At 43.7% G+C, this 27,407-nt stretch overlaps 1 protein-coding gene across 20 annotated transcripts in view; it reads right to left on the bottom strand.

Annotated features, from left to right (window-relative positions):
* The window catches only part of SIPA1L1 (signal induced proliferation associated 1 like 1), a 322,135-nt gene that overhangs the window by 19,914 nt on the left and 274,814 nt on the right, over nucleotides 1-27,407 (bottom strand). For 18 of the 20 annotated variants that reach the window (XR_002831389.1, XM_023761346.1, XM_014463336.2 and 15 more), the window contains 4 exons: nucleotides 22,768-22,917; nucleotides 18,081-18,205; nucleotides 14,953-15,071; nucleotides 11,633-12,075 (listed from right to left, as the gene is read on the bottom strand). Coding sequence is in view for 19 of the 20 variants with exons in the window: in XM_023761346.1 (XP_023617114.1) it covers nucleotides 11,633-12,075; nucleotides 14,953-15,071; nucleotides 18,081-18,205; nucleotides 22,768-22,917 (837 nt within the window). In the remaining variant the exon portion in view is untranslated. Of the gene's footprint in view, nucleotides 1-11,632; nucleotides 12,076-14,952; nucleotides 15,072-15,486; nucleotides 15,550-18,080; nucleotides 18,206-22,767; nucleotides 22,918-27,407 lie in introns of all 20 variants that reach the window. The other 2 variants (XM_023761359.1, XM_023761354.1) reach the window with 2 other exon arrangements.

The following is a 27,407-nucleotide window of genomic DNA, read 5'->3' as shown; positions in this document are numbered from 1 at the left end:
TGAGCCCGTAAAACTCCTAGAAGAAAACAGTAAGAGGTAAGTCCCCTGACTTCAGTCTTGGCAATGATATTTTGGATTTGACAGCAAAAGCAGAGGTAACAAAAGCAAAAACAAACAAGTGGGACTGCATTGATTTTAAAAAGCTGCTTATAGCAAAAAATACCATCAACAAAATAAAAAGGCAACTTACAAAATGAGAGACAATATCTACCTATAAGGGTTAAAATCCCTGTACCATGGTATACATCATACAACTCAACAGAAGAGAAAAACAAATCGATTAAAAAATGGGCAGAGGATCAGAATAGACATCATTTCCAAAGACATGCAGATGGCCAACAAGTGCATGAAGAGATGCCCAGTGGCACTAACCACGAGGGAAACGCAAATCAAAACCATAATGAGCTATCACCTCATACCTGTTAGAATGGTCATTATCAAAAAGACAAGAAATAACAAATGTGGGCAAGAATGTGGAGAAAAGGGAACCATTATGCATTGTTGGTGGGGTTGTAAATTGGTGCAACCACTATGGGAAACAGTATGGAGGGTCCTCAAACAGTTCCTCAAAAAATGGAAAATAGAACTAACATATGATCCTGCAATCCCACTTCTGGGTATTTATCCAAATAAAACAAAAATACTATCTTGAGATATCTGTGCCCCTTGTGCTCACTGCAGCATTATTTACAATAGCTAGGACATGAAAGCAACCTAAGTGTCCATCAATGACTGAATGAATAAAGAAAATGTGGTATATTAAATACACACAATGGATTATTCAGCCATAAAAAAAGGAAAATCCTGCCATTTGCAATAACACAAATAGACTTTGAGGGGATTATGCTAAGAGAAATAAGTCAGACAAAGACAAATACTGCATGATCTCACTTATACATGTAATCTAAAAACCGTATTGGTGGTTGCTAGAGGTGGGGGAGATGAAAGGGTGAAGGGGGTCAAAAGGCACAAACTCCAGTTGTAAGATAAGTAATGTACAGCATGTCACTAAAAATAAAAGTTAAAAGCTGTTCATCATCAATATATTTTAAAACTAAAGTCCATAGAACTTAAGGAGAAGGCTACTCCTTATACTTTTAAAACTCAGAAAGGCAGAATAGTAGGGGTGAGAGTTTAAGTTGAGCACAACCTGAGGGCCTTTAATTGAGGATTTCCGCTCTCCCTACCCATGATCTCACAGGACCCAAGTTCACACTCCAGGAGTCCTGCTGAGTTCTCCAGCTCAGGCTGAGACCAAAGACAGCTGACTCTTTAGGATGATGGACTTGCTTACTAAGAGTTAGTAAAGAGGATGTGGCCTCAAAGCATCCCTCAGCTGCAGTTTCATTCATCAAAAACTGATGGTCCTGGTCTGAACAACGTGCGGACCTTTACTAATAATGACATATCACTATGGCGTCCTCAGTGATGACAAATGCACTGCAGTCACGTGGGAGGCTGGTAAGGGGCCCGGGGAGCTCTCTTCACTACCTGTGCAGCTTTCTGTAAACCAGAAACTATTCTAGAATAGAAAACTAAGGGGAAAATACATAAAACAAAAAAGAAAAGAAAAATAAACAAAAACCCCTGCACTCTAATGGTCCTGAGATAGCACATACAGCTGAAAAGGATCTGAAACTCCCACCTCAGCCCTTACATAAAAATCATTTCCAGCTGGATTGTGTATTTACATGTAAATCTAAAGATTCTGGACTAGAACGTGGAAGAACATTTTTCTGATAGAAGCAGAAGTTCTTTAATGGGATCATAAAGGAAAGGACTGCCATTAAAAGAACTTCTATTCATCTAAAGATAAAGAATAGGAGAACATATAGGGTGTCCTCCAAAATGTATACACACTTTGAATAATTATTAATTCCAATGGGCTAAATCTGAAAAGAAAGAAACACCTATTGAGCTATCAGAAAAAAGTGTGTATACATTTTGGGGGGACATCCTGTATGTAAAATATATATCCAGCCATGGGCTCCTATATAGAATACAGAACTAAGACAACCCAATAGAAAAATGGGCAAAGATTTGATAGGATTTTCACAAAAGAGGATAGCTAAAAAAATAAACACTGGTGCTCAGTGTCATCAGCTATCAAGAAAATGCAAATTACAGCCACACGGAGGGACCATTGCACACCCAGCAGCATGACTAACATTACTGACTTACAATACTAAGTGCTAGAAAGGATGTGAATCAATTAGAACTCTTATTCATGACTAGTGGGAGTGGTACCTGTTACAGCCACTTCAGCAAACTGGTTCACAGTCTCTGTGACAACTGAATGTGTGTGTGTGTGTGTGTGTGTGTGTGTGTGTATCTCCTACGACTTAGCAATCCCACTCCTAGGTAAACACCCAAAAGAAATCCATACATACTGTGTACCAAATATCACATATAAGAATCTGTGATATCCTCAAACTGGAAACCCTCAAAATGTTCACCAACAGTAGAGTGGATAAATGAGTTGTGGTGTTTCCCACAATGTAATTATACTACAGCAATGAAAACAAACTCATGCTACCTGCATGAATCTCACCAGCATAAGGCTGACTTGAAGACACAGACACAGAATAAAACATATGGTGTGATTCTTTTTCTATAAAGCCCCAAATTGGTATCCTGAGCCTGGGATTTTAGGAGTCAGGGCTGTGTTTACACTGGGAGGAGGCGGAGTGACTGGGGAAGGCGTGGGGGAGGAAGGGTGTCTGGATGTCGGGAATGTTCCAGGTCTTGATCTGGGTGGTGACTGCGTGGGTATGTCTGCATTGTGAAAAGTCATCTCGATGGACACTCATGCATGCACGTTGTACCTCAGTGAAATCACACCCACAAAATTAAAGCAAAAGGAGCTCGAGGGGGAAGGAAAAAATCCCCTCACAATCTCTCTCACATACATTGAAAAGCAGTGCAATCTCCTTTAGCTTTTACCTCTTGGTAACAAATTATCCCACTTGTTTGCTTTTGAAATTAAAAGGGAATGCAAAACCCTTGCATAAGTGCAGTACATTAGGTCAGTAAGAACAAAATAATAGCAGGTTTCTGCTACAGAGAGAGACTGAACGGGTACGGTGACCCAGAAGTAAAAGGGAAGAGGGACAGACACATAAAGACGGAGGCGGGCAAACTCAGAGGGGTAACACGGGAGACCAGGCTAACAGCCACACGATTGATCGACACAGGGAGAGGCTTCCGCAGTGGTGGGAGTGCAGCCTCGGGGACACTTTAAAACAATGACAGGCCTGTGGCTTTTGTTAGCTCCTTAGCGGCAAGATCCAATCTTTGGTTTGCCGATTTTTTCACCTGATATACCTACCCCATTCACATTTATAACACGGATGTGGCGATGTCGTGGTTAGTGTCTGAAGCAGATTTCCATACCGTGAAATGCAAAGAATCAGGGTCTAACGTACACATCTCTCAGCGTGGATAGTTGCGTGCTTGCTTTACCTGCCTTGGTTAGTATCCACAAGTGAGTGCAAGTGTGTCAGAATGACTGGAGCTGGTTCTCACACTTTAAATAAATGTTAAAATAGAAATAACAGGACCCCACCCGAGATTCTGACTGAGTAGGCTGGGTGGGGTGCAGCGACATGAGAACTTGCACTTCTAAGGCGTGCCCAGCTGATGCTGTGGTCCCTGACTCATGCTGAAAACCACTGTACATTTGAATTGCCCATATTTTATCTTTCTCAGCAACAAGTATCTTGATATGATAACATCGGTATTCAAAACCCTGAAGCTTTCAAAGCCTAAATGTTTGGTCAGAACAGAAATAATTAGCCATGAGAATAGAAAGTAGGTTGTATCATCTGTTAACTTACAAATCATTCCTCCATGTTTTAAATAGCTATGCTGGCTTTTGCCAAATGCATACACTGCATAATGGGGAAAGTTACAGAAAAGGCTTAGACATGTAAAAGGAAAGAGCAATAAATAAATAATGTATACAGTGTTTGGAGCTTTTTCCAAACATTATTTCTCTGAGAGGAAGAGACAAAACAACTAAAATGACATTATCAGCTTCACACTTTCAAAGGGGAACTGTGTGGCTGGCCTGTTCCATTCTCTTGGAGATTTCCTGGTAACGCAACACCATGCGGTTTTACCCATGGCAAGTTAGGTCTCGCTATGGGACTGTGTGAGATGGTGATGGAACAAGAAGAGACAGCAACAGGTATGTATGTGTGGCAACAACAACCTCTGCTCTTTTCTCGTTATATCAAAAGTGCATTTAGCCATGAGCACGACCAAACTGGGGAAACCACTAAAAATTTAGTCAGGGTGTTTCTGGATTCCACAGGAGGCGGCTGGCTTTACGCTTTATAAATGATAAGATGTTTCCACTTTCCTGAAATTGGAGCAACCTTAGGTGCATCTGGTCATTCCACAACATGAATTTTGAAAATGAAGAGCGGATGCACACACATACACGATACCCCACAGAGAGAAAGGAGAAGAGGCAACGAGTAACTGAGGCTCTGGGACAACCTGAATCCATCCAAACTGCTCACCTTCACCTGGTGAAACCATGAGCAAATGCACCGCAGCTGGCTCTCTTACAGGAGAGGGCGCAGAAAGGGCATAAGGACATGGCAGTGTCACTTGACAAAGGAAGTCATACACCGACCTGGGGACCCTGCACACAGGACAGGGCAGCCGAACATTAACTCTGAGCCCTGAGAACCCAAGCTGTGAAGGCCTGGGAGCTGGTCTGCATCGTCACGGAGACCACCCTCCAGTGGAAGCACCTGCTAGCCACTGCTGTGCTGCTGACAGCCACCAAGGGAAACACTTGAGTCACCTGCCGTGCAGGTAGGACACACAGGAACGGATTTCAGTCAGGCTGGGCCTGCTAAGGGGGAGAGCGGCAATTAGTCACCCGCCAAATGGCTGTGGCAAAGGCTGGATGGTGGCCTGTACTGAGGGGAGGAAGCTGTAGGGTTTCCTGTGATTACTGTACAAACAAGTAAGCCTTCGGGTGACAGATAATGTGGAGGATAATGACTGAGGAGGTCTGTGGCTTCCCACTGTGTCCAGCAGTAGCCTATTCTCTCCAATACTGGGCCCTACAATTCAGGAGGGCTTCAGAAGACACTAATTCTAAGTGATTAGGGAGAAAAGAAATAAGTTAAGTCAGAATGATTAAACTGGCAACAGGACAGCCAAATGATCGCGGTAGAGAAAACTGCTCATCTGTCACAGGGAGATAGTTACTAAGTACCAGAGCCCACTACTACATAAAGCATAGGAGATGAGGCTATGCATATGCAGCAGAAGAGGCCTCAGGGGTCACTGTGGACCGCAAGCTGAATGCATCTGTAATGCTGAGCTACTTAGTAGGAAGCTACCAAGATAACTATAAATATTACCATTTTATTAGGCACAGCTGAAAAGAGTGTCATGTCCAGGTTTGGCATTTCAAAAGGATAGAGAAAACAAAGAAGGAAAATTGAGAAGCAAAAATCCTATCCTATATAATAGAAGGCTAATATGCAAATAGACTGAACGGTGGAACAACTGAACAACCAGTCACTATGATGTGCGCTGATCACCAGGGAGCGTGCGTGGAACATGGCGGGCATCGGTAGCGGTAGGATTGTGGAGCAGGTGAGCGGGGGCGCCAGACCAAGGCAGGGAGCAGGTAGCTGTCATTGGGGTGAGCCTCTGGTGGTTACTGAAAATTCTTTGCTTGCACCTGCTGCCGGCACCCGGTGCCAACCCCAATCACCCCTCAGGGCTTTTCTACCTCCCCTTGCTCCTGAGGGACGATCGGGGCAGCAGCCGCCACTTTCACCCGCTGATGGCGATGGCCCCACTTGCACCCGCTACTGGCGCCGGCACCAATCGCTTCATGCTGTCAGCACCTGGGAGGGGTGGCGGCAGGAGCAAGGCTGCTAGCAGACAGGGGACCGGGAGCCATGGCGGGAGGGGCCAGGCGGGGGCATGGAGGATGGGCTGGGACCCACACCTGTGCCCACCACAGTCTCGTGGCCCACAGTTCCTTTCAAGGTGCATGAATTCCTGCACTGGGCCCCTAGTCTATATAATAAAAGCCTGAGACCCTTACAGTGGAACAACTAGAATGATCGGTCACTATGATGCGCATTGACCACCAGGGGGCAGACGCTCAATGCAGGAGCTGCTCCCTGGTGGTCAGTGTGCTCCCATAGGGGGAGCGCTGCTCAGCCAGAAGGCGGGCTCACAGCTGGAGAGCGCAGCAGTGGTAGCGGTAGCCTCTCCCACATCTGCGGCAGCGCTAAGGAGCAGTGAGCCGAGCGGTAAGGAGCAGCGAGCAGGCAGATGCTAAGGAGTGCAAGAGGGCACAGGCCGGGCTGAGGGACACTCCCCCCTACCCCCGGCCAGTGCACAAATTTCATGCACCAGGCTCCTAGTATGAGTATAAAATTGGTTACATAAAAGAGAAGTTGAGGGAGATACATATTTATCAAAGAGAAAGTAGCTCCATAACTGCATTAAGGTAGGCGATGGAGAACTTCAAAAAACAAAAAAGGCAGAAAACCTTCTGTCTTAAAAGGATATTTACAGTTTGCAATACATTTGACAACTATTTTTACTCTCAACAAACACATAAAAACCACCACTGAATAAGTGGACCAGGTATTATTAGATTAAGGATCAGGGACAAGCTCGGTGGAACGGCATGACTGCCTAAAGGCAGCATCGCTGGTCAACAGAACCAAGACTTGGACCTGGATCTCAGCATCCAAATCTACGTTCCCTGTATTTCTCTCTCCACTTGCCTGGACGTGGAGGGCTATTACAAAGTTCCATTCTTTTTTAAAAATTGTTTTCCAATGGGCTCTGACCTGGTGCCTACAAATTTCGTATCATGTTTAGAAAAGATTCAGCCCCTCAAAACCATTTATTCTTTCTTAATTGTATATTTAAGCTACAGCTAGAGGAATTTCAAATAGGTAGACATGGGACAAAATTTTGAAGAGGAAGAGGACTTAAGTACTAAAATTACTTAGAAAAGGTTATGCAACCTCTCTTCTTAAGAGCATCCCATAAGAAGCAATGGGATAGGTGAGGACGTTACAGCAGAGCTAGGTGTAACATCCTTTTAAGCAATGGATAAATTCTCATCTGGGTAGGATGGCTTACATATGACAAGGGCGGACTCTGTCCTTTCAGAATCCTTCCGGTCTGATGATGGAATGGCATCTGGAGAATCTGGGCTTTCCTTATCCACTGAATAAATGGATCAGTTGCTCCACAGAACAAAGCAATGTTAATTCTGCTGGTGAGTTCTGCATCATGCAACCTGACATCTGTGGCTTGACTGAGGCCTCATTCTCTCAATGCTCACTTGAAATTTCAACTACAGTGGTTCTGTTTGGTCATCTTTGAGGTTAGCTAGACACCACTGAAGTTCTGGATAAAACAGTCACCCACTCCCCTGAGCCGGAAGAAATGGGGACAGAAAGCTTAGGACAGATCACCTGTAGTTCTGCTGCAAATTAAAACAGAATCCTGCCTGTTAACTGTGTGCAGAACCACGAGGCAAAAATGACCCATGAACATGATCCGTAGATGTAAGGCGAGCTGGGCCCCCCACAGGTTGAAGAGAAGTCCTGGGCTTGTCATTTCAGAGGCTATACTCTTCAAGTATGAATTAGCCCATAAAACTTGGAAAAACCATATTCTCACCTTAAAAAATATAGACGAGAGGCAAGGAATTGTAAGCAATTAAAAAAAAATTCCAGGAAGAAGAGATTTAAGAGAGAAATGTTAAAGACAATGGAGTAATTTCTGAACAAGAAGGAAGGCACCTATGTAGGATGCCAAAGAGGGATGTCTAACCACCCAGCTGTACCCACACACAGAGGCATACACAGCAGCCCAAGACATGCCTCTGTGTTCATGTAAACTAAATATAAAGAAGTCCTTCTTCAACCCTCCTCTCAGGAAGCATTGGGTTTTTCTGGCGTGAATAGTTAACTTTATGGGTTAACCAGAAAAAGCACATCCGTGAAACTGAACTGCACTGACCACTGTGGGGAGGCATTTCTCCTGGCCTCTAGCCTGCCCCTCCAGGGAAGGTCGGACACTGACTGACTTCTATCCAGATTGGGTTGGTGTGTGCACATATGCTGTAATAAAGTCCCTCCTTATTATATTTTGCAGATTAAAAAAAATTCTTACATAGAAACGACTTTACTAAAAAGTCAGGCTGTGCAGGACCTTACGTGTACTCTCAATACACCTATCTGCAAAGCGCTGCAGCTCTCTGCCAATGCTGACCCTTCTGCACAAAAAGCTTTGCAATGTAATAGTGGTTTCTAGGAGTCAGGAATTGGAGATTTATGCTGTTTGAAATGGTTTATTAATTAAGGGCCTTGAGACATCATGCAAAAAATGGGGACATTAAGGAGAAAGTTATTCCTATTTGCTCAGCAAAATGAATTGAGCAACTACTATTAGCTCACAGTGGCACACGCTCTGCAAAGGTGTTCAGGATGCACATACTGGGTGGGAAATCCTCTTGAACTGGACGGCAGTAAGGTGTGTATGTGATCACATAAGGGTACTAACTGGCTACCTGAGGGACCTATGGAAGCACGAGGAGGCAGAATGGCTGGCTAACGTGGTGGGTGCAGAAGTCTGGGCACTCAACCAGGTCAGGTGAGGACGTTACAGCAGAGCTGTGTATATGCAAGTACATGGTGGGGTTTCTAGCTTTAAAATGTGTATTCTTTAACCTCGTTCTAACACTGGAAATACCACTGGTTACCAGGACTAGACTAGGGAATCTATGGTCACCACACAAACTGGCACTGCCTACAGCCAAGATTAGAACTCTGGCAGAAGAGTAACCCAGTTGGTGAAAGTGTATTAAAGTTAGAAGTATCTTTGCCTCTCCTATGCTTATCACAAATCATTTTACTGTGTGATTCACTTTAAAACTAGAAAGTGAAACAGCTACTTAAAAAAAAAAAATAAAACCTCTCCCTAACTTTCCAAACCCTACAGAAAACATTTTTTTTTAAGGAAGCAACACTTTAGAGCAATTAATAAACTTTTTAATTGTAGAAAGTTGGTGTGTATGGCTTCTCTTAATGACATTCGACTAGAACAATCCTATGCAATTACCAACCTACATTAATGCAGCTCTCATGGGGTGCCACAAAAAACCCTGCACAATCGTCAACAGGGAGACCGGAGGACAGGGTGGGCAGAAACACAGCCCAGGGAGAAACACAGTTGAGCTTAATCACTGTAATTTGGGTTTTGTCACCAAGTCCCAGGTACAAGCGCTTTCATGCACTGTCAAGGGACCTCCCTGTTAATTGCGGCTCCTGTCTTCCGGGGACCACACACTCTAATTTGCAGTGATTCTGGTTCCTCCAGAGATGTGCATTTGGTGGCTACATCCCCCTTTCCTCCAGAAAAGGCAGGCTGCTGAGGCTCTGATCATCCAGCTCGCTCCGCCACGATCAACAGACTGAAGTCACACAGCATCCTGTTTACCAGAGTCGAGAAACGACTGTGACTCCACCTACCGTGGATGGGAGGCCCTGCCACCATCCCTGCAAGGCTACATTCTTCTCTTCTCCAGTACGTTTGACTTTCAACACAAGAGTTATTTCTACAGGATGATTTAAATAATTTCTGCATGGTCAGTCTAAAGCAGAAAATGTGGGTAATCCTCGGAGGTGGTCAGGCTGTCCTGGTCAGCACATTCAGAAAATGCAATCCCAGGTGCCTGCTTTTCAGGGGGGCTTTGTAGAGCCCCTGGGATTCGTCGGATTGGTTAGATGGCGCGGCCGATGTTTTGTGCTTTGGCTTCGGAGGCTTAGCCCTTTCCGAGCCTACTCCATGCCCACGCCGTACTAGACAAGACCTCATGACTGATTTTCTTCCACCATCAAATTAGAGCAGAGATAGAGCCCCAGATGGAATATCATTCTTAAAAAGGACACCCTCCTTTCAAAACAAAGAACCGGAAACCAAAGAAACAAGAGTCGACCTAAACTGAGAAACTATTCTGAACTCAAAGATGTTCCAAGTCAATGCAGCACAGGCTATAGTTAATGGGATGATGGCACGTGTCAAAACACAGCAACGGAATGCCCTAACTCTGTGCCCCAGGATTCTATATTATATTACTATGGTATTTGATGCCTAGCTTTCTGTTCTCCTTTTCCAAACACTTCCTTAACCCACTCGACGGACCAACATTCTATCCCCTGGACTGTGGGAAGGTAAATGGGTGCCTGGCACTCCAGACTGGGACTGCTTTGCCAATTCCTTTTTGTGTGGGGCCATGTGTTTCTAGACCTACCACAATAAACAGAAACAAGCATGTGAGATGCTGGGCCCGCCTGGAATTTACTAGATGGGAAGCTCAAGAATCTTATCAGTAACAATATAGAGACAATGAGAGAACTGAATATTTAACTGATCAAGTTAAACAAATCCAAATTAAGTGGAGGTTATCTGGAGTTTCCTGACAGATCTTGTGCTTAGATTCCCATTTGAAAGTAAAACTAAATCCAGCTTCTTTGCTATTTTTTCTTTAGGGCATAATAAAAAAAGAGGCCCAGGCAAGGTTAGATGCTGTCCTATAAGCTGATCAATGACTGACAACAATAACAGGTAAAGGAGAAACTACCACAAAGATCACCAGCCCCGTGAAGAGACCAATGGAGCGTTTCCTCCCTGAAAGCAAAAATCCTTCCATACTTTGGATTTTAGGCTCAAATCTAAAGGAATAAATAAAAATTGGTATTAATTTTGCCTACCTAAGAATACAGGGGAATATGTACTTATTTTGCAAGGTAGATGGTATGTCTAATTTTAGCTACACTTTTCTGATGTATATCCCCCACCCTCAACCACATAACTATCAGGAGCCAATTAACGGAAAAAAATTATCATGTAAACATGGGGTTAAGTGATCTTCTCTGGGAAACAGGCAATGAAAAGGGTGTGTTCAGCATCGTAAATAATGCCATGTTAGGCCTTTTTAAAAATACGGTCAAGATTTTCTTTTAATATCTTCAAAAGACTGTTCTAGTCTACTTTCTCTATCACTAGCTAAAAGCCCAAATTATAAAATTCTTCTAATTCTGGTACAAAGGAAATTTTTCATAAAATCAAAGACAACTTTACAAAGACTGAATCTGTAAACTTTCTCACAGCTTAAACTAATGCGTTAGGCCCTGGTCAGTGTGTTCAGTGGTTAGAAAGTGGGCCCTGCAGACCGAAAGGTCGTACGTTCGATTCCCAGTCAAGGGCACGTACCTGGGTGTAGGTTCAACCCCTGGTTGGGGAGGTACTCCAATCGATGTGCCTCTTTCACATCAGTGTGTTTCTCTCTCTTCCCCCTTCTTTCCACTCTCTCTAAAAATCATCCTCAGTGAAAATTAACTGCCTACCCCCAAATAATAATGATGATAATAATAATAATATTGTGGTAGAATTGGAGGAAGAGTATTTTGGTGCCAATTAAAAGGCACTAAATATGTAATAATAACTGCCACTGCATGGAACACCCCCCTGCTCTATACACTATAGAGCCAAGTGAAGTGGGACAAGGCTGGGCACTCAATTCAGGACGGGCTGGGAACGGGGCACAGGGAAGGGCAGTTACCTCGTGTGGGAAGCGGCGTCGTTGATGCTGAAAGTGCTGCTCTCCCGGGTCAGAGGGCTGGAGCCGGCCTGGCTCTTGCTGTGGATGTCCAGGCTCAGGGAGGACTCTGCTTTCCGGTCCAGGCCGTGGCTCTCAGCCTCTAACGTCCGATCCACCATGGAGATGACCTCGCTGGAGCTGTGCCACAGGGGGGCCACTTTCTCCTTGCCGGGCCCCGAGCGAGGCGAGGCCGTGGCGGCCCCCAGGGAGGCGCTGCTGCCGTGGCTGGGGCCGTAGGAGGTGGTGTCGATGCCGCTGTCGGCAGAGGTGCCCTGCAGGTAGTTGTAGCTGTTGAGCTCGGACTCAGTGCGGTCCCCGTCATACCACTTCTCGTCACTGTGGGCGCTGGACGCGTTGCTGGAGAGGGTGTTGCTGCTGGAGTGGCTCGAGTAGTGGCTGTCAGGCTGCAGGGGAAGCAGAGTTACTCACGGGCAGGCTCTGCCTCGTGAACACCAGGAAAACAACAGGGAGAACGACCCGCGGTGTGTCTAGTGATGGGTCCAAGGCCAAAGGTTCTAATGGTGGGAAACCGAGGTCCGGCTGGAGGTGCCTGGACAAACCCAGCGAAGGCTCGATGGCAGAGAGCGCTGGAAATGGTTTCTTAAGAACCCATTTTTCATTATTTCACTTATGCCAAAGCATGAACAGTACTGAGGTCATTTTAATCAGAAAAAAATCTAAATTGTTATTAGTCTTCAATATTTTAATCCTAAAATAGAAAAAAATGACACCTCCAAAAGGCTTTAAAATTAGAAGAGACCTACTGTGCTCAGAGTAAAGAGAAGGCAGAACCTAAGACTTATTCCTAAAGAGAGCTCCCCAGTGCGCATCTATTTAGGAGATAGCTTTCTGAGGAGGGCTCAGAGGTATGATGTATACGGAGGTGCCAAGTGAATTCAATGGGGGAGCTTGGGAAGGGAGAGTAACAGTCTTTTCAACAGACGGTGCTGGGACACGTGGATATCCACAAAGAATTAAATTGGATCCTTTCCACATAGAAAAACAAACTCAAAAAGATCAAAGAAGTAAATGTAAGAGCTAACACTGTAAAACTCTTAGAAGAAAACATAAATGTACATCTTTATGACCTTGGATTATGCAATGGTCTCCTAGAGATGACCCCAAAAGCACACAAAAAAGAAAAAAAATTGATAAACTGGACCTCATCAAAATTAAAAACTTTTATGTTTCAGATACCCTAATTAAAACATGGGCAAAGGATTTAAATGGGCATTTCTCAAAAGATGATATACAAATGGCCAACAAGCACATGAAAATATACTCAGCATCTTTAGTCACTAGGGAAATGCCAATCAAAACCACACGAGATACACCTCACACACAGTGAGATGCTATACACAAAGGGGCAGACAAAATGCTGGCTGGACTGCTGGTGGGAATGGGAACTGGGGCCGCTGATGTCCAACAGCTCAGTCCCACTCTCAGCGTCGACTCAAGAGAAATGAGAACATGTTCACACACCACTTCCATGCGCATGTTCACAGCAGCGTTATTCATGAAGCCAAAAGCCAGAAACAACCCAGTGTCCACCGGCTGATAAATGGATAAGGAATTGTGGTATTTCTAGACCATGGACTGTTATTCTATCATACAAAGAAATGAAGTACTGACACGTTACAACATGTATGACTCTTGAAAACATTACGCACAACTGAGTGAAAGAAGCCAGACATAAAAGGCCACACATTTTGTTCCACTCGTGTGAAACGTCCAGAATAGACACTTCAACAAGGACAGAAAGTAGGTTCGTGGCTGTCAAGAGCTTGGAGGGGAGGGAAGAGTCAGGGCGATGACTGAGGTACAGGGTTTCTCTGGGGTGATATGTTTTCTAGGGTTAGATGGTGGTGCTGGTGGCACAACCCTGAGAATATATTAAAAAACCATTAAACTGTACACTTTAAATGAGTGAATATTAAGGTATGTGAATTGTATCTCAATTAATAAAATGAGTACAGAACCCTTTCTACACAGTAGCTTAGTTACTTAGAATATTTTGTAGTTTACCAAAGAAATAAGATTTCCAAGGATAGCTGAATAAAACAGTATTTTAAGAGAAAAGTGGAGAGAAGGAATTGTGTGTGTGTGTGTGTGTGTGTGTGTGTGTGTGTGTGTGTCTGCTGAGGATAGCGGCAGGAGGAGGACACTCAAGTTTCATTTCAAAGTGCAAAAATAAAGCTCTCTCCTTCTTAACTCAGCCCTGCACCTGTCTGTGGAATTGGCAGCCCCAGCCACGTGTGGCCACTCTGCACCTTACACGTGGCAGCCTGCACTGAGATGGGCTGAGAGTGAAAAGTACGTAACATATTTCTGCAGAAACTGTACGTGAACCACACTGAAATTTTAAGTTTTCTAGTGGTCAATTTTTAAAAAGTACAAAGAAACAGGTGAAATTAAGTTTAATATGTTTTCTCTAACCCAACCTATCCCAAATATTATTTTACCATGTAATCAATATACCGATTAGTAATGAAGGTGGGGAAATGGACAGAGTGACTGGGGCAATCTCCCATTTATAAGAACTGTGACAACATCCCGTCTCGTCAGTAAATCTCCCCACACAGCCTGAGTGGGTGCTTGCACACACGTGCTCCTCTCTTGTGTTTTCAGCTCCCATATTCATTTCATTAGAGCAAAACTGAGAGGAGCCCTCTCATCTCTGAGCATCTCGTAAGTTAGTGAATATGAGACAGTCTTTCCTCACCCTATTGAATGACATAAATATAAACACACATTTCAGTGAGCAGATAGACCAAAGAGACCAACTGCACTGAAAGGGGGAGGAAATGATGACCTCCATTCCCCATTCTACCGGTAAGTGATAAGGAACTGTGTGCCATGATGGTGAAGGACAAAAATGTGTGCAGCTCTGAAAGATAAGAGAAGCAGTAGGGGGAGCTGTCAGGAAGTTGTCTGTTCAACCATACCTCATGCTTGCAACTGTGTTAACAAGTAAAGTCCATTTCTCACACACTTCAATTCATAACATTTTAGGACTGTTTGTGACGGGTTCACCTGGCCTTTCACCCAGATGATGGGGTGGCAGGTGCATACCAAAGAGGAATTTCAATTTATCTCAAAGCAACCTTGTTGGCAGCAGAAAGCCCAGGGCCAGGACAGCAAAGGCCCCCTTCCGCCAGGATGACTTCCTCTTTGACCACGTGGGAGGAAGAGCAGAGCAGACCTGTACCATTTTCACAGCCATCACAAGGAAGGTGCATCGCTAGGCACCTACCACTCCTGTTATTTTACAGTGAACTTACATGCCCCTGTTTGTTCGGAGACAAGTGAACCACTGGATCCTGCCGCATCAGCCTCCCGCTGGGGCTCTCTCGGAACGTGGGCAGTACCTTCGATACTGCTGGGAGGTGGCACGTCGGCTCTGCAACACAGCACAGGACATTATGGTGCAGGCCGAAGCAGCCCAAGCACATGTGGACAAATGAAGACAGCTTGCCACGGCACCTCTGAGCTCACTGACCAGCAAACTCTGAATTTCAGCAATAAGCTTGTTGAGAGTTTACACAATAGACAGCATGTCAGAAACTAAGTGGCTGATGGGTAAAGCTTGCAGCTGGTGACATGAGCAGAGCCAAGTACCACCAAACCAAAGGCCATGAACAACGCGGCAAAGTTAGAAATCAACTTTTGGTTTGGGAAACAGTCTAAAATACATGGATTGAATTTATGAGATTCATTCACTGCAAAGTGTAGCTAACCTAGCTTGGTCTACATTACCTAGACAGGCATGGATGCAATCACGTGTTACTTACCATGACACCTTGGAAATATTTTACCTGTATATTCATGCTGCTCGAGGAAAAAAGAATTGAAATCCTGAGGTCCTCTATAACTGTAAGCTAAGCACAACAGAAAAGACACACAGCAACTAGTTTACTTAAAACAATTGCTTCCTTTTGGAGTCCAAGCTGGCGTTCATGACGGGGTTCCAAAGGTGCAAGGTAAGCAATTTTACTTCTTTCACACACTGCTAGCTAACAGCAACGATTCCGGACTTCGGCAACACCATTCCTAACACATAATGGACTGGGCAACATACCCTTTTGCTCTGATTCTCAACCATTTCCAAAAGCAGAGGCACAGAGAAATGAACAGCCACGGAGATGAGTGAGTTCATTAAGCAAGCTACACTCCTCGTCTCCACTGGGGCACCAGTTCATAGCACACTGATGGACAAAGATGGGGGGTGGGGGGTGGGTCTCGCTTACAAGTAAGACTCTCCTCAATATTGTCAATGAGTGACCTGAAAATCATTAGAGAATTTTGTTTTTACGAACTGAGTGTGTAAAGGTTAAGCCTTCACACACTCAATACAGTGCAATGAGTAACAAGACATAATTATTTTTATCAATTTCTCCCTAGCATGGCATAACTAAGCCCCTGAGTTTCCTTCTTTCCTTCTGAGGTTCCCATTAGAAAAGGCTGGGTTAGTCTTCTGGAATGTAAAAACGTACACAAATTTATTTTATTTTAACATTTTATTTCAAGCCTTAGATTTTGAATAGAGAAAGGCCCCACTTGGTGAAAAGGCTCTTCTGGCAGGCTCTAGGGCAGTGATGGCGAACCTATGACACGTGTGTCAGAGGTGACACGTGAACTCATGTTTTTGGTTGGATTTTTCTTTGTTAAATAGCATTTAAATATATAAAATAAATATCAAAAATATAAGTCTTTGTTTTAGTATGGCTGAAAATATCAAAAAATTTCTATATGTGACACGGCACCAGAGTTAAGTTAGGGTTTTTCAAAATGCTGACACGCCGAGCTCAAAAGGTTCGCCATCACTGCTCTAGGGGTATCTTGCAAAAAAAAGGTATATCTTACTAAAAAGATGAACAAGTGAGTTAAAAGGATTCATCCATATTAATTTCAGAGTCTTATCTATTAAAAGTGGGATGCCACTAAACTAAAGGGGATGCGAGAACAAAAAGACTAGAGGGAGGCTTCTGTGCAAGAATGAATACGGTCTAGGACGAACCTTGTAATTACCCTTTCCTTTCGTCACATGGCTTCCCATGAGTAGGAAGTGACACTGAACGCTGCACAAAGGGCTTGCTGGCAGCTTTGTTCAAAGCGTGCACCAGGAGCCAGAAAAAGCTGCTAAAGTCATGATGAAGAAGGGATCCTTTGCGCACGTGTCGTTACCAGCTCCACAGTATCAAAACATATGGGCTTAAACACATTCTGCTAAGAGCAGAGCAGAATATGCTCAGGTTTTCTGTGTGGTGGGTGGGTGGGATGAGAGGGGGAGGGACAGATGGCTTCAATAACCAGGCACATTGCACTGAAGTTATTGCAACAAAGCATATCTTCAGAACCTAGGAATTATATTTCTTTTCCCCAACGTGTGTCTTAGCTCAATACATCTCCACTTCCTTCTATGTTTGTGATTAGTGCCTTTACACGGGCACAGTCATTAAAACAATGAGACAGACAATGCATTTTCTGGGAGGATAAAAAGGTGGGGCTCTGTCTTAAAACGTATCTTTTTTTCAGACCTGAAATGTATTTGTTTTGAATCTCACACCCCTGGTAATGCTACTAAAAATAAGATAAAGGAAAAAAATACCTGTCTAGATTCAAGACCCTGATGTATCAGCTGTGTTGATACTAAAAATCTATGATACTATTGTGTTGAAACTTAATCATGTTTCATGGCAAAATTTTATTGTACGAACTCATGTAATGGTGTCATTGCAGCAACTACAAATATATACAGAGAAATATATGCATTAGGAACCCAAATGAAGGCTCTCCTGCAAATCCTCCCCATCCAGCTCTTTGTCCTGCTAAGACATGTCCTTGCTGGCAGCTTAATAGCAGAGGAGGGGGAAAAAGCATACAGGGGAGGAAAGAGATACTAACCACGCTACACATGTGACTAAGCAACAATTGTACCTCTTTCCCACTTTGTACATAGTTTTTAAAATTTTATGTATTTATTTTAAACTCCTTGTAAGAATACCAACAAATCTTTCAGGGCACTTGTAAGAGGCAAAAACAAAAAGACAGATGAAAGGGGAGGGAGATACTTAGGACATGTGGTTTGGCAGTCTGGCAATTTAATTTGGGTTCTGAAAAAAAAATTCCTATGTCATTTTTATTTTTAGATTTAGGGTCACTTAGAATTCCTTGACTTTTCTCTCAGGTCTTATTTGTTGCTTTCACTTATACATAATCTAACCAAGACTTAACTCTCATTCACATTTATTAACCAGGGCTGTTCATCTAACCAAGACTTAATTCTCATTCACATTTATTAACCAGGGCTATATTATATAACAGAATGCTTTGATGACATCATCAGGAGGAAGCCCAAGTCACCTTGGTGTAAAAGCAACTAGCTTTTTGTAGAAATTTAATTACTTACCCATCTGGTCGGCAATGCTATCCTCACTTCTTTGCCAGCTGGGTGTGGATTTTCCGCTGCCACCAAGATCTGCCTGGGTGTTCTGCCTGTCAATGGAGGCTGGGGATCTGCGGCTGACTCCAAACCTGTGGTGATTTCCCCAAACAAAGGCAAAGAGGACATCAGAAACCTCACCCATAAAGGGAAGGAGCCTGGGTGTAGTGAACCTCACTCTAAGGACAGGTACTACTAGTTTCGCTTGCCTGTCTGTACCTGTCCAGCCAGCCCCGTGCATGTGAACGTGGATGCCGGAACTGTGCTTGCTGTAGTCAGTTCAGAAAGGTATGTAGGCTAAGCATTTAGACTGTAAACAAGGCCAGGAGCCATCAGGACGGAGCTAACTTAAGATAAACAGAGTAAGAAACCAAAGTCTTCTAGCCCTTGTGTAGCCAACCACAGACTGTCACTCACACACAGCCATAGGGAAATTTTCACCATCCCAATGTTCCATGTGTATCTTCCAATTGGTACATGTCAGGGGTTTCTCGTAACTCAGTAATCTGCTAAATCACTAAGTAACTAAATCTGCTAAATCATTCATTCTGGGAACTAGTATTTTTTGAGCACTCTAAGGTCTGAAAGACAAAGACTGCTATCATTTATATAGAGACCACTTTCAAAATAAACTGCTTTGGGGAGGGCAACTTACAAGTAGGTAAAGTGGCTTTTGTAAAGGCAATTGTCTATTTCTGGAAAGACTGTTTAGCTATTCAATCAGCCAGTTTTATTTTTCCCAGTGTAGAACAAACATATAATACATGATTAAAGCAAATACCTTGATGAGCACTATCAGCAGTGTAAATCCCGCCTGAGCCCAGGAAAAAGGGCCAGAGTGTAAAATTCAAACGTTCATGTGGAAATTTACAAAGTTGTGTATGGTTAACTAATGAACTTATACAATGAAAGACTACACAGGGCCTGATGGATTGATGCACATGACAGATGTATTGTTTACTACAAACTGATAAATGCCTGGGGAGAACCACCACGTGGTGCTGGTGGAGTCAAGTTTTGGCTCTCCCACTCCAAATTACTTAAGTTTCAGCTTCATTTCTTTATTTGAAAAAGAAGAAGAAGGAAAAAAAAGGCAATTCCATTATATGGATCCAGGGAGGAAAAGCTAGTTGAAAGCATTTGCATAGTAAAGAAGGCTACAAGTATTTTCGTAAAACTCCTCCAATACCATCTCCCTAGTTGCTTTTGCATAAATGACAATTGTTTACAGACTCAATCACAAGCCTCACTAAACAAAGTTACCTCTATTGTAAAAACCAAAAACCTCGATTTAGGAAAAACTCAATAACTGTGCATTTACCAAAAAAAAAAAAAAAAAAAAAGTACTCACTAATTATGATCTTTGCCCTCTCCTCCCTAAGTAGGGTGCTTCTTTAGTTCAAAACAGTGAAGATCCTCGAAACGGCCCTATTCTAAATTTGCACTAAATTACGACTTTTTCACAAAGGCACAGAGACTGCGATTTTGCTTTTACCTTTTTGGTAGCAGAGGCAACTAAGGACCTTTTAAACCTCTGAATTTAAAGCCGAGCGTTTTTCTGGCTATCTGGTTTCAAATAACGTAAGGCTGTCTTTAAATTCTGCCTTTAAAATATTTTCATCCCACGGACTTTTAATTTCAGTTCTCATTACATACTCATTGCGTGCAGGGCATTAGGGACACAAGGACCCTGCTCTTGAGGAGCTCAGACAAACCTGTTCAAGTTGTGCCTCTTTTCGAAGCTTCACTCTACTTTGTTTGGAGGAACACTGAACGTTGAAGCTCAGATTTGGAAGAGTTTTTAGTAATCATCTGGCTGATACATGAAGCACGTTCAGTGACCAGGAGCCGGTCCATTGCTCTCCAGAGCAGGCTCACGGCTTTGAATAGCTCCCTCATAAAGGGCTGGAAACTTCTCTGTAACTTTCATTTATTGGTCTCTGTCGCCCTCACAGACAAGTGTAACCCTTCACCTAAGTGTGCCTCCTCGCTTCCACAATTCTCACCTTTAGGTTGTACATCCCTAGTTATGTTTCTCACACCAGTCTCCAAATTCCTCATTTACCCTCCTCCCTCCATCCCTCTGCACATGCCCTACCCTGTTAAAATTCCTCAAAGTGTGTGGCCCAAAAACAAGTCCCCAAGGATGGCAGAGCAGACCCCATGTCTTCTCCCGAGAGTTGCTTTATGATGGCCTCTCATTCCCATCTTAAACGTGTGCAGGTGCCTTTGGTCCGCCCACTTGAGTGGAGCAGGCAGGATTAACCAGCTTATTAAATTTCACCTCTCAGCGGATTTGGATGGTCTCAATATCCTCACCCAAGGGAGTGGGCAGACACATCACACACATGCAGACAGCAGGTCCTGAATCCGGGACAGGAGAGGACAACAAAGGAGCAGGCTACATTTACGGGCAATGACTGCACACTGACTAACTGTCATGACCGCACGCTTTAAGCTTTTAAAAGTTTATTATTAATGAGTTGGATCAGACTACATACACTCCTGTGACCCTTTTCCTCTCAGGACAGGCAACTTTTGGGATTATACATGTGAATTAGACAGGGAACCAATTGCTCTTGCATCACTGATACAGGCAAACACTGCTTGGGATCCAGCAGAAACACTGAATCATAGGGGTTCAGACTGAGTAACCCCAAGAAGTAACTCTGTGGAATGTGGATTATTTTTAAGCTAAAGGCAACTGAGATCCTTTAGGCTCAAGAGAAACTTCGGCCCTCTCCTTAACTACCTAGAAGAACTTAAATTAGGGGCTTTGCCCACAGAGATTATCTCTGACAACTTTTTCTCACCTATCCTCAGGGCAGGGCAAACTAACTGAACATCTGCTCTTATTGTCTTGTGATGACCTTCCTCCTTCTGAAGCCCCAAGGTGCCTGACCTTATTCTTAGCTCTGAAGGTCAGAGATACCTCATTTTCTCTTTCTGTTTCGAACCTCGCATGTATGTGGGGTTCCCATATGTATGTATGTAATTGAATTTGGTTATTTCCTCATTTTGATCTGTCTCATGTAGGTTAAATTTTTAAGCCAGTGAAGGAACCCTGAAGGGTAGAAGAAAGTTTCTTCTCCCATAGTATCATCCTCATCTTGCAAAGTATCCACCTTAGAAAGGACATCAGCCCTAGAGGGTTTTGCTCAGTAGATAGAGCATCGGCCTGCGAACTGAAGGATCCTGGGTTCGATTCCAGTCAAGGGCACATGCCCAGGTTGTCGGCTCGATCCCCAGTAGGGCCTTCCTTTGCTCTGCACCACCCTGTGGTGGTCAGTGCACGTCACAGCGAGTGATTGAACTCCCAGTCTTCCGGCTGAACTCCCGAGGGGACACTTTGCATATTAGCCTTTATATATATAGATAGATTGTTGTACCAACACTGAAATTGCAGTGAATTCTTATTTTTGAAGTCAAACCAGGCCATTTAAAATCTACTAATTAAAACAAGAAATAATTAGTTGGGCTTGTGGTTTGGCATAATAATACTTAACTCATAAAACCTTTTGCAGAAACTCATGAAAAAGAGCTAAAATTTTTTCTAGTTGTCACTGAAGTAATTAAAATAAGACATGCACATTTTAGAGATACTACCAAGGGAATCCTGGGGGAGACACTGAGGGTGGGGGGAAGAGCATATTTTATAGTGGTTTTATTACCTAATTTCTGCTAACATAAACATTTTGCAACAACAAAGAAATCAAACTTAATAGCTGTAAAAACCAACAAAGCACTATAGATAAAAATACCCACTATGAAGGTATTCTTTGTAATAAGCATGATTATTATGTAACATGGTAAAATCTCAAGAAAATAAACAAATCCTGTGTGCATGTTAAAATGGGGAAAACTCGGAATGGAAACATCAGTTTTTATCAACTCCTTATATTTGATCTTAAAATGGTCCCAGGTTCTTTGTCAGGTTCTCACGGGGAGGATACCCTGGCGGAAGCCACTGCTGCTCCCTTACTGTTCCTCTGGGCAAAGCCTAAAGCTTCTGTGCACCATGTAATGCTTTGCTGCTAATTCTTCCAGGCTTCAGACATTCCCATTATTTTCTCCTTTTTAGTAGCCTCTGAAATCATGTACATTTAGTTTTTTACTTGTAAGTCTTTTCAGAAGCAAATAGTTACTTTTGGGTGTTTAGTGTTCAAAACAAACAAACAAACAAACACCATGAAAAACATATACCAACCCACAGGCTGAAATCACAGAAGACTTTTAAAGTGTGAAAAAAAATAATTTTAAGCTTTGGATCTTATGATCATTTCTGCTACTGTAACAGCAAAACAAACTCCAACCAGTTCAAGCAGGATACTGCTGAGTTCACTTTGGAGGACATATTAAGAAATGACAAAACTGTACTGTGTAAATAGGCAACATATATCATGGAGAAGCTGGTGTAATCTGATTTCTCTGTCACTGAGTCCTTAGAGACCAGAGAATGATATACAGCCCAAGAAGTGGTTTGAACCAGCCATGAAAACATTTTTCCATCTGAAATTATTTAACCATATTTCCCCTTTTGATCTTTTGTAGTAAATTGATCAAGGCTGGCTGAATGGAAATCATTTTACACCTCTGAATGACAGATGAAAGACAGCAATGTCAACTAGGACCGTGCACATTGGGGCACACCTACCCTTCAGGCATGGATTTCTGCCTGTACGTGCCCCCGCCAGAGCCAGTCTCGCTGGACGAAGACAGGTTGCTGGGGGAGTTACGGCACTGCTGGGATCTCGCTAAAGCCATGGACGAGACCGTCACGTAGATGTCCGAACCAGGAGACAGCCTGCACGTACAAACCAAAAATATGAAGTCAACAATTCAAAGGGAAGAGTCCCAAGGCAGGCATGATGGATAATATATAAATGCGACAGAGGCAGTGGCTTCATGGAGATGGTGAAAATGAAGCCAGCTGGAAGCCTACACAAGAACCGTCCCCATGCAACTACTCCCTCAGGGAACCACTGGAAAACTGCCTTGAAGGGGGTGGAAAAAAAATAACGGGGAAAAACACGTATGTTTCCAAAAGCTGCCAGAATTCAATAGGCTGAGTTGCGCAGGCGGTTTCCTAGTATGGCAGCGTACAGCATAACTGAACCCCAGTGACATTAACACAGCAATTAATTCCACTTTCACACTGGTTCTCCCAGAGTACATGGCCAGGGGGAGACTGGTACATTCTTTGTATGCTCCTTTGTTTTCTAATTTTATTACTCAGAGTCTGAAATGAATATTCAGATTCTGCTATTTAGTATTTATGAATTTGGTTGATAGTAGCGTCACCATATAAAAACCTCTATGACAAAAAGTGCCTAGAACTGCAGTTGTTGAAATTTAACTAAATTTAATTAATGAATTTCACCTAATACATCTATTTCAAAAGCTATGGGGCCTTCACCCTGCTGATGGCTCAAGGGACAGAAACTGGAGCTTTGTAGTCAGGACAGATACTCTACTCCAGTAGCTCTAGTAGGAACGTGGTAAGCACTGGAATATCAACGTGACGCTGACAATGTGCCCAGGTGAGAACTAAACCTTAATCACAGGGAAGCTGGCACACATCATTCGACTCCTGTCGCAGGTCACTTCCAGTTTATCACTGAGGAAGTGGAATCGAAGCCATTCATTCAATAAGCCAGGCCTCTTGATTCTAAGTTGGCCACACTCTGTGCTAAGCTACTGCTGCCCTCCAGGAAGGCTGGGCGTTCTTTCCCTAATAGGACAGTTGGCCACGGGTCTGCACGGTCAGATGACTTTGCATCAAAGTGCAGAGGCCCTGGGGCAGAACCCGGTTCACTGAGGTACGGCAGGTTCCCACGGTGAACCCCTAAACTTTCCACAGCAGACTGGGGTTTCAGGTACAGGAAGCTGACAGGAGGGATAACAGAATCACAATGAGAAGCCTTTCTAATGGAAAAAGAATAAGGACAGATACCAAAATGCATGACTCCCCAATCCATCTAGGCCCTAAGGACAGAGCTGACGCGAGAGCTAGATCTCTCAGTGACAAGCCCGTTATCTCCAGCTGTCTCCTAGATATCCCTATGGGGCACCCTCACCAGCAATTCCAATCAAACCCCCTAAAAACTAACCGATTTTTCCCATTCCCACCCCTCGCACCCCAAACCTGCCCCTCCTCTGTTATTCCAAGTTAAATGTTTTTACATCCCTTCCCCACTTTTCTCATCTTCCACAGTCAATTGGTCTAATTTATGTTCATCTGTTACAGAGCACAAACCTTGTGGTCAGGCACCCTGGGTGCTAGTCTGGAAAACACAAGGCAAGGGAGAGAACTAGTCTCCAACTGGCTGACTGTCCTCTAAGGGCCCCCATCTCTGCCTGGATCAGTATAACAGTGCTCTACCTGGTCTTCTGATGTCCACACTCTGTCCACCCCAGGCCTCCAGTGCCCCTACCATCTGAGTCCTCTGACTGCCAACACCTCTCCACAGCTTCCCTTTGCTTACAGGACAGAAGACCAAATCCTGGCACCCTCTGCCAGGCCCTGGACCGTCTCGCCCAAGTGCATCCTCATGTCCATCCTAATCTCCCTGCTCTTCACCTGCCTCCATGCATCCTCCATCCTGGTCACATGCAGCGCGCCCAGTCCTCAGACTCACCCACCAAATAATTATCTTTACTTAGCTTGTCCTCTCTGCTGGGAACATCCTCCCTTTTCTACTCACAGAGAATCCTTTCTACCCAAGGCCCAATTCCAAAATCATAGGCCTGAATTCATAGATTAATTAGAACCTCAATCCCACAACAACCTGCTCTTTGCACCACTGTAGCACTCCCTATGGAATCATTACTTTTACGTGTGTCTATCTCCCCAACTAGATTCTGCCCTTACAGGGCAGGATTGAGCCTTATGTATCTTTATATCTCTGGTTGCTTAACACACATTTGAAGGAGAATTCCCATCTGCAGTGTAGGAAATGGAGCGGCGGTTCAGGATAAGGGCCCGCAGTTACATCAGGTGTCCCAAGCCAGGGGTACTCAACCATGGTGCGTTTACATCAGATGAAAAAAGCTGGTCTCTAATAATAAAGTGCCAAGATTTGGGGAATAATTTGCTAAAAACACTTATAACACATTCAAGGTGATAACATGCTTTCTTAAATGTGAGAAAAGGGGATGGCAGAATTATGCCCGGGTACCCCTGTACCTGTATCATCGATCTGACACGCAATGGCAAGAGAACTTACTGGCAATGCCTCCTCTACAGAGTGTGAAATGGGCAAGGAGAGACCTGGGATGCTGGGTCCTTGGGCAATTCAATGAGAAGCTAGGAAAAGAGGCAGAGTTCCTAAGGTCCTCCTGTTAACATCACCAATCTGGTCCCTGCTACACAGATTTAGAGAAATACAGGCGAACTGCATGGCTGGCATCCTCACTAGGAGGCCAGGGTCGAGAGAGGGCTATGTGTGGGCAGGGATGTGGGTCAGACCATTGGGTCTTGGAACACTAGCTCATCCCTACTTTGGGTAACGTGTTTCGATAAAAGATCAATACATTTATCCGGGCATGGATGTCCCTTTAATCTTTTCCATTAAGACCTCTCCCAAAGATCTCACTATTTATTCTGGAGTAATTGGAAGGGGACCGGAGTCGGGGAGGAATGGGAGGAGTAGAGCACAAAGAAGAAAACTAGGTAAGGATTAAGGAACGGCATAAACCCACATGTAACAAGAGACCACACTACTTTCTGCCCTAAGAGTTTGGCCTTTATATGCACCTAATATAGAGAAACTTCAAATACAGTTTCATTTTGTAGCTGCTTTGATTTTCTTGCTGCAAAGAGGAGGAGGTGTTACAGGAAGATGAGGGGCGGGGGAGAAGGCAGTAGAAATGTTAACATTTTTGGGGCCCGTTGATTTAACTCTCTTCTGGGTAAGTAATGCCAGTGAATTATATTTATGATGAACATGAAAATGTTTATGCTTCTATGAGGAAGTGACAACATGATTCCACAGAGAAAGTCCAAAAGCAACGTTTATATCTGTATTTAGGGCTTGCTTTTCTTACCCTGCTCTCCAAAACGTACGTTAAGCTGAAATATCTAATGCTCCTTCTCAACCTCAGCCCTTTTATTTGGCAAGGGTATCAGAAAATTCTACTTGGTTACTGGAGTGATCCCAAAGTGAAAAAAATAGCATTTCCAGAAGGCCGGCACTCATTCCCATCCCTTTTCTGCATTTCTAGAACTCAATAGCGGCTTTGTTTCCTGCCTGCTCACACACACAGCACATCCATACAGCAATGGATGGAATGGCACACCCAAAAGGTTTTACGACTCTGGATGTATGTATGCTGGGGGGAAAAATCAGAATTATCCTTTCTTCTGATGCCTTACAGTTATTTCCAAATACTCTGAATTTGATACCATCACAGAAATATTGTTTGAGAACAGACCTGGTTCGGGGAGTGGAAGGGCCGCCTGCCGGCACTGGCCGTCCACTGCCAAAGAGAGCCTGCGGCTACCACTCCTGGAAGTCGGGCTGGTTGCTGTCCTGCCACTTTGAAAACACAGCACCCAAACTGGCTCACATGGGAGGTGCATGCTGACCTCCTGCATCTCTGTCCTCCCACCCGCTCTATTTTAAGGGTTGCTGAGCCCAGTGAGGAGTTAGCACAAGATCACAAATCTTTCCCTCCCTTTTGAGATAAACCCAGACCTTTGGGCTTTCTCTTAGTCGTAATGAACCTGGGAAATCCCAGATGTCTGTGCCCGAAGAGGTCAAGGGGACTAAGATGAACACATCTTTCAGTGGCTGTGAGATCGTTTATTTCTGTGGGATATAAGAAACAATCTTTTGAAAGAAGGCTCTGGTCACTGTCAGAAAGGAAATTTCTAAACCTCTTAGCATTGATTTCAGTAATTTTCTTCCCTACATTTTCATAAATTTAGCCAAGAAATAACTAAATGTTTTTAAAGTAACTGATGTTAAATGTTCTCTTAAATGCTTTCTATTAATTTACTCTGCAGAAATAAAATGCCAGGGTTTTGTGATTGTAGGAAAAACGCAATGATTGAAAGTCATGCTCATCAGCCCACAGACAACACGTCCATAGTCTGCAGGACACACACCAGCTTTCATTTACAGGCAATGCATTTTGTTGCAATGAAAGCAAAGAGCTGAAGGGATGGATATTTAAGAAGAAACAGTCCAAGATCAGTATCAGTTTCTTATTTTTACAGAAGTGTTCTCACACTGGGATAAAGGAGAGAAGAGAACTGCTAAAATCCAGATTTCTAATAAAATAACCCCTGCC

The sequence above is a fragment of the Myotis lucifugus genome, unplaced genomic scaffold (assembly GCF_000147115.1).
Source record: "Myotis lucifugus unplaced genomic scaffold, Myoluc2.0 scaffold_207, whole genome shotgun sequence".
Classification (NCBI taxonomy): Eukaryota; Metazoa; Chordata; class Mammalia; order Chiroptera; family Vespertilionidae; genus Myotis; species Myotis lucifugus.
This window is presented reverse-complemented; position numbering and strand designations above follow the sequence as displayed.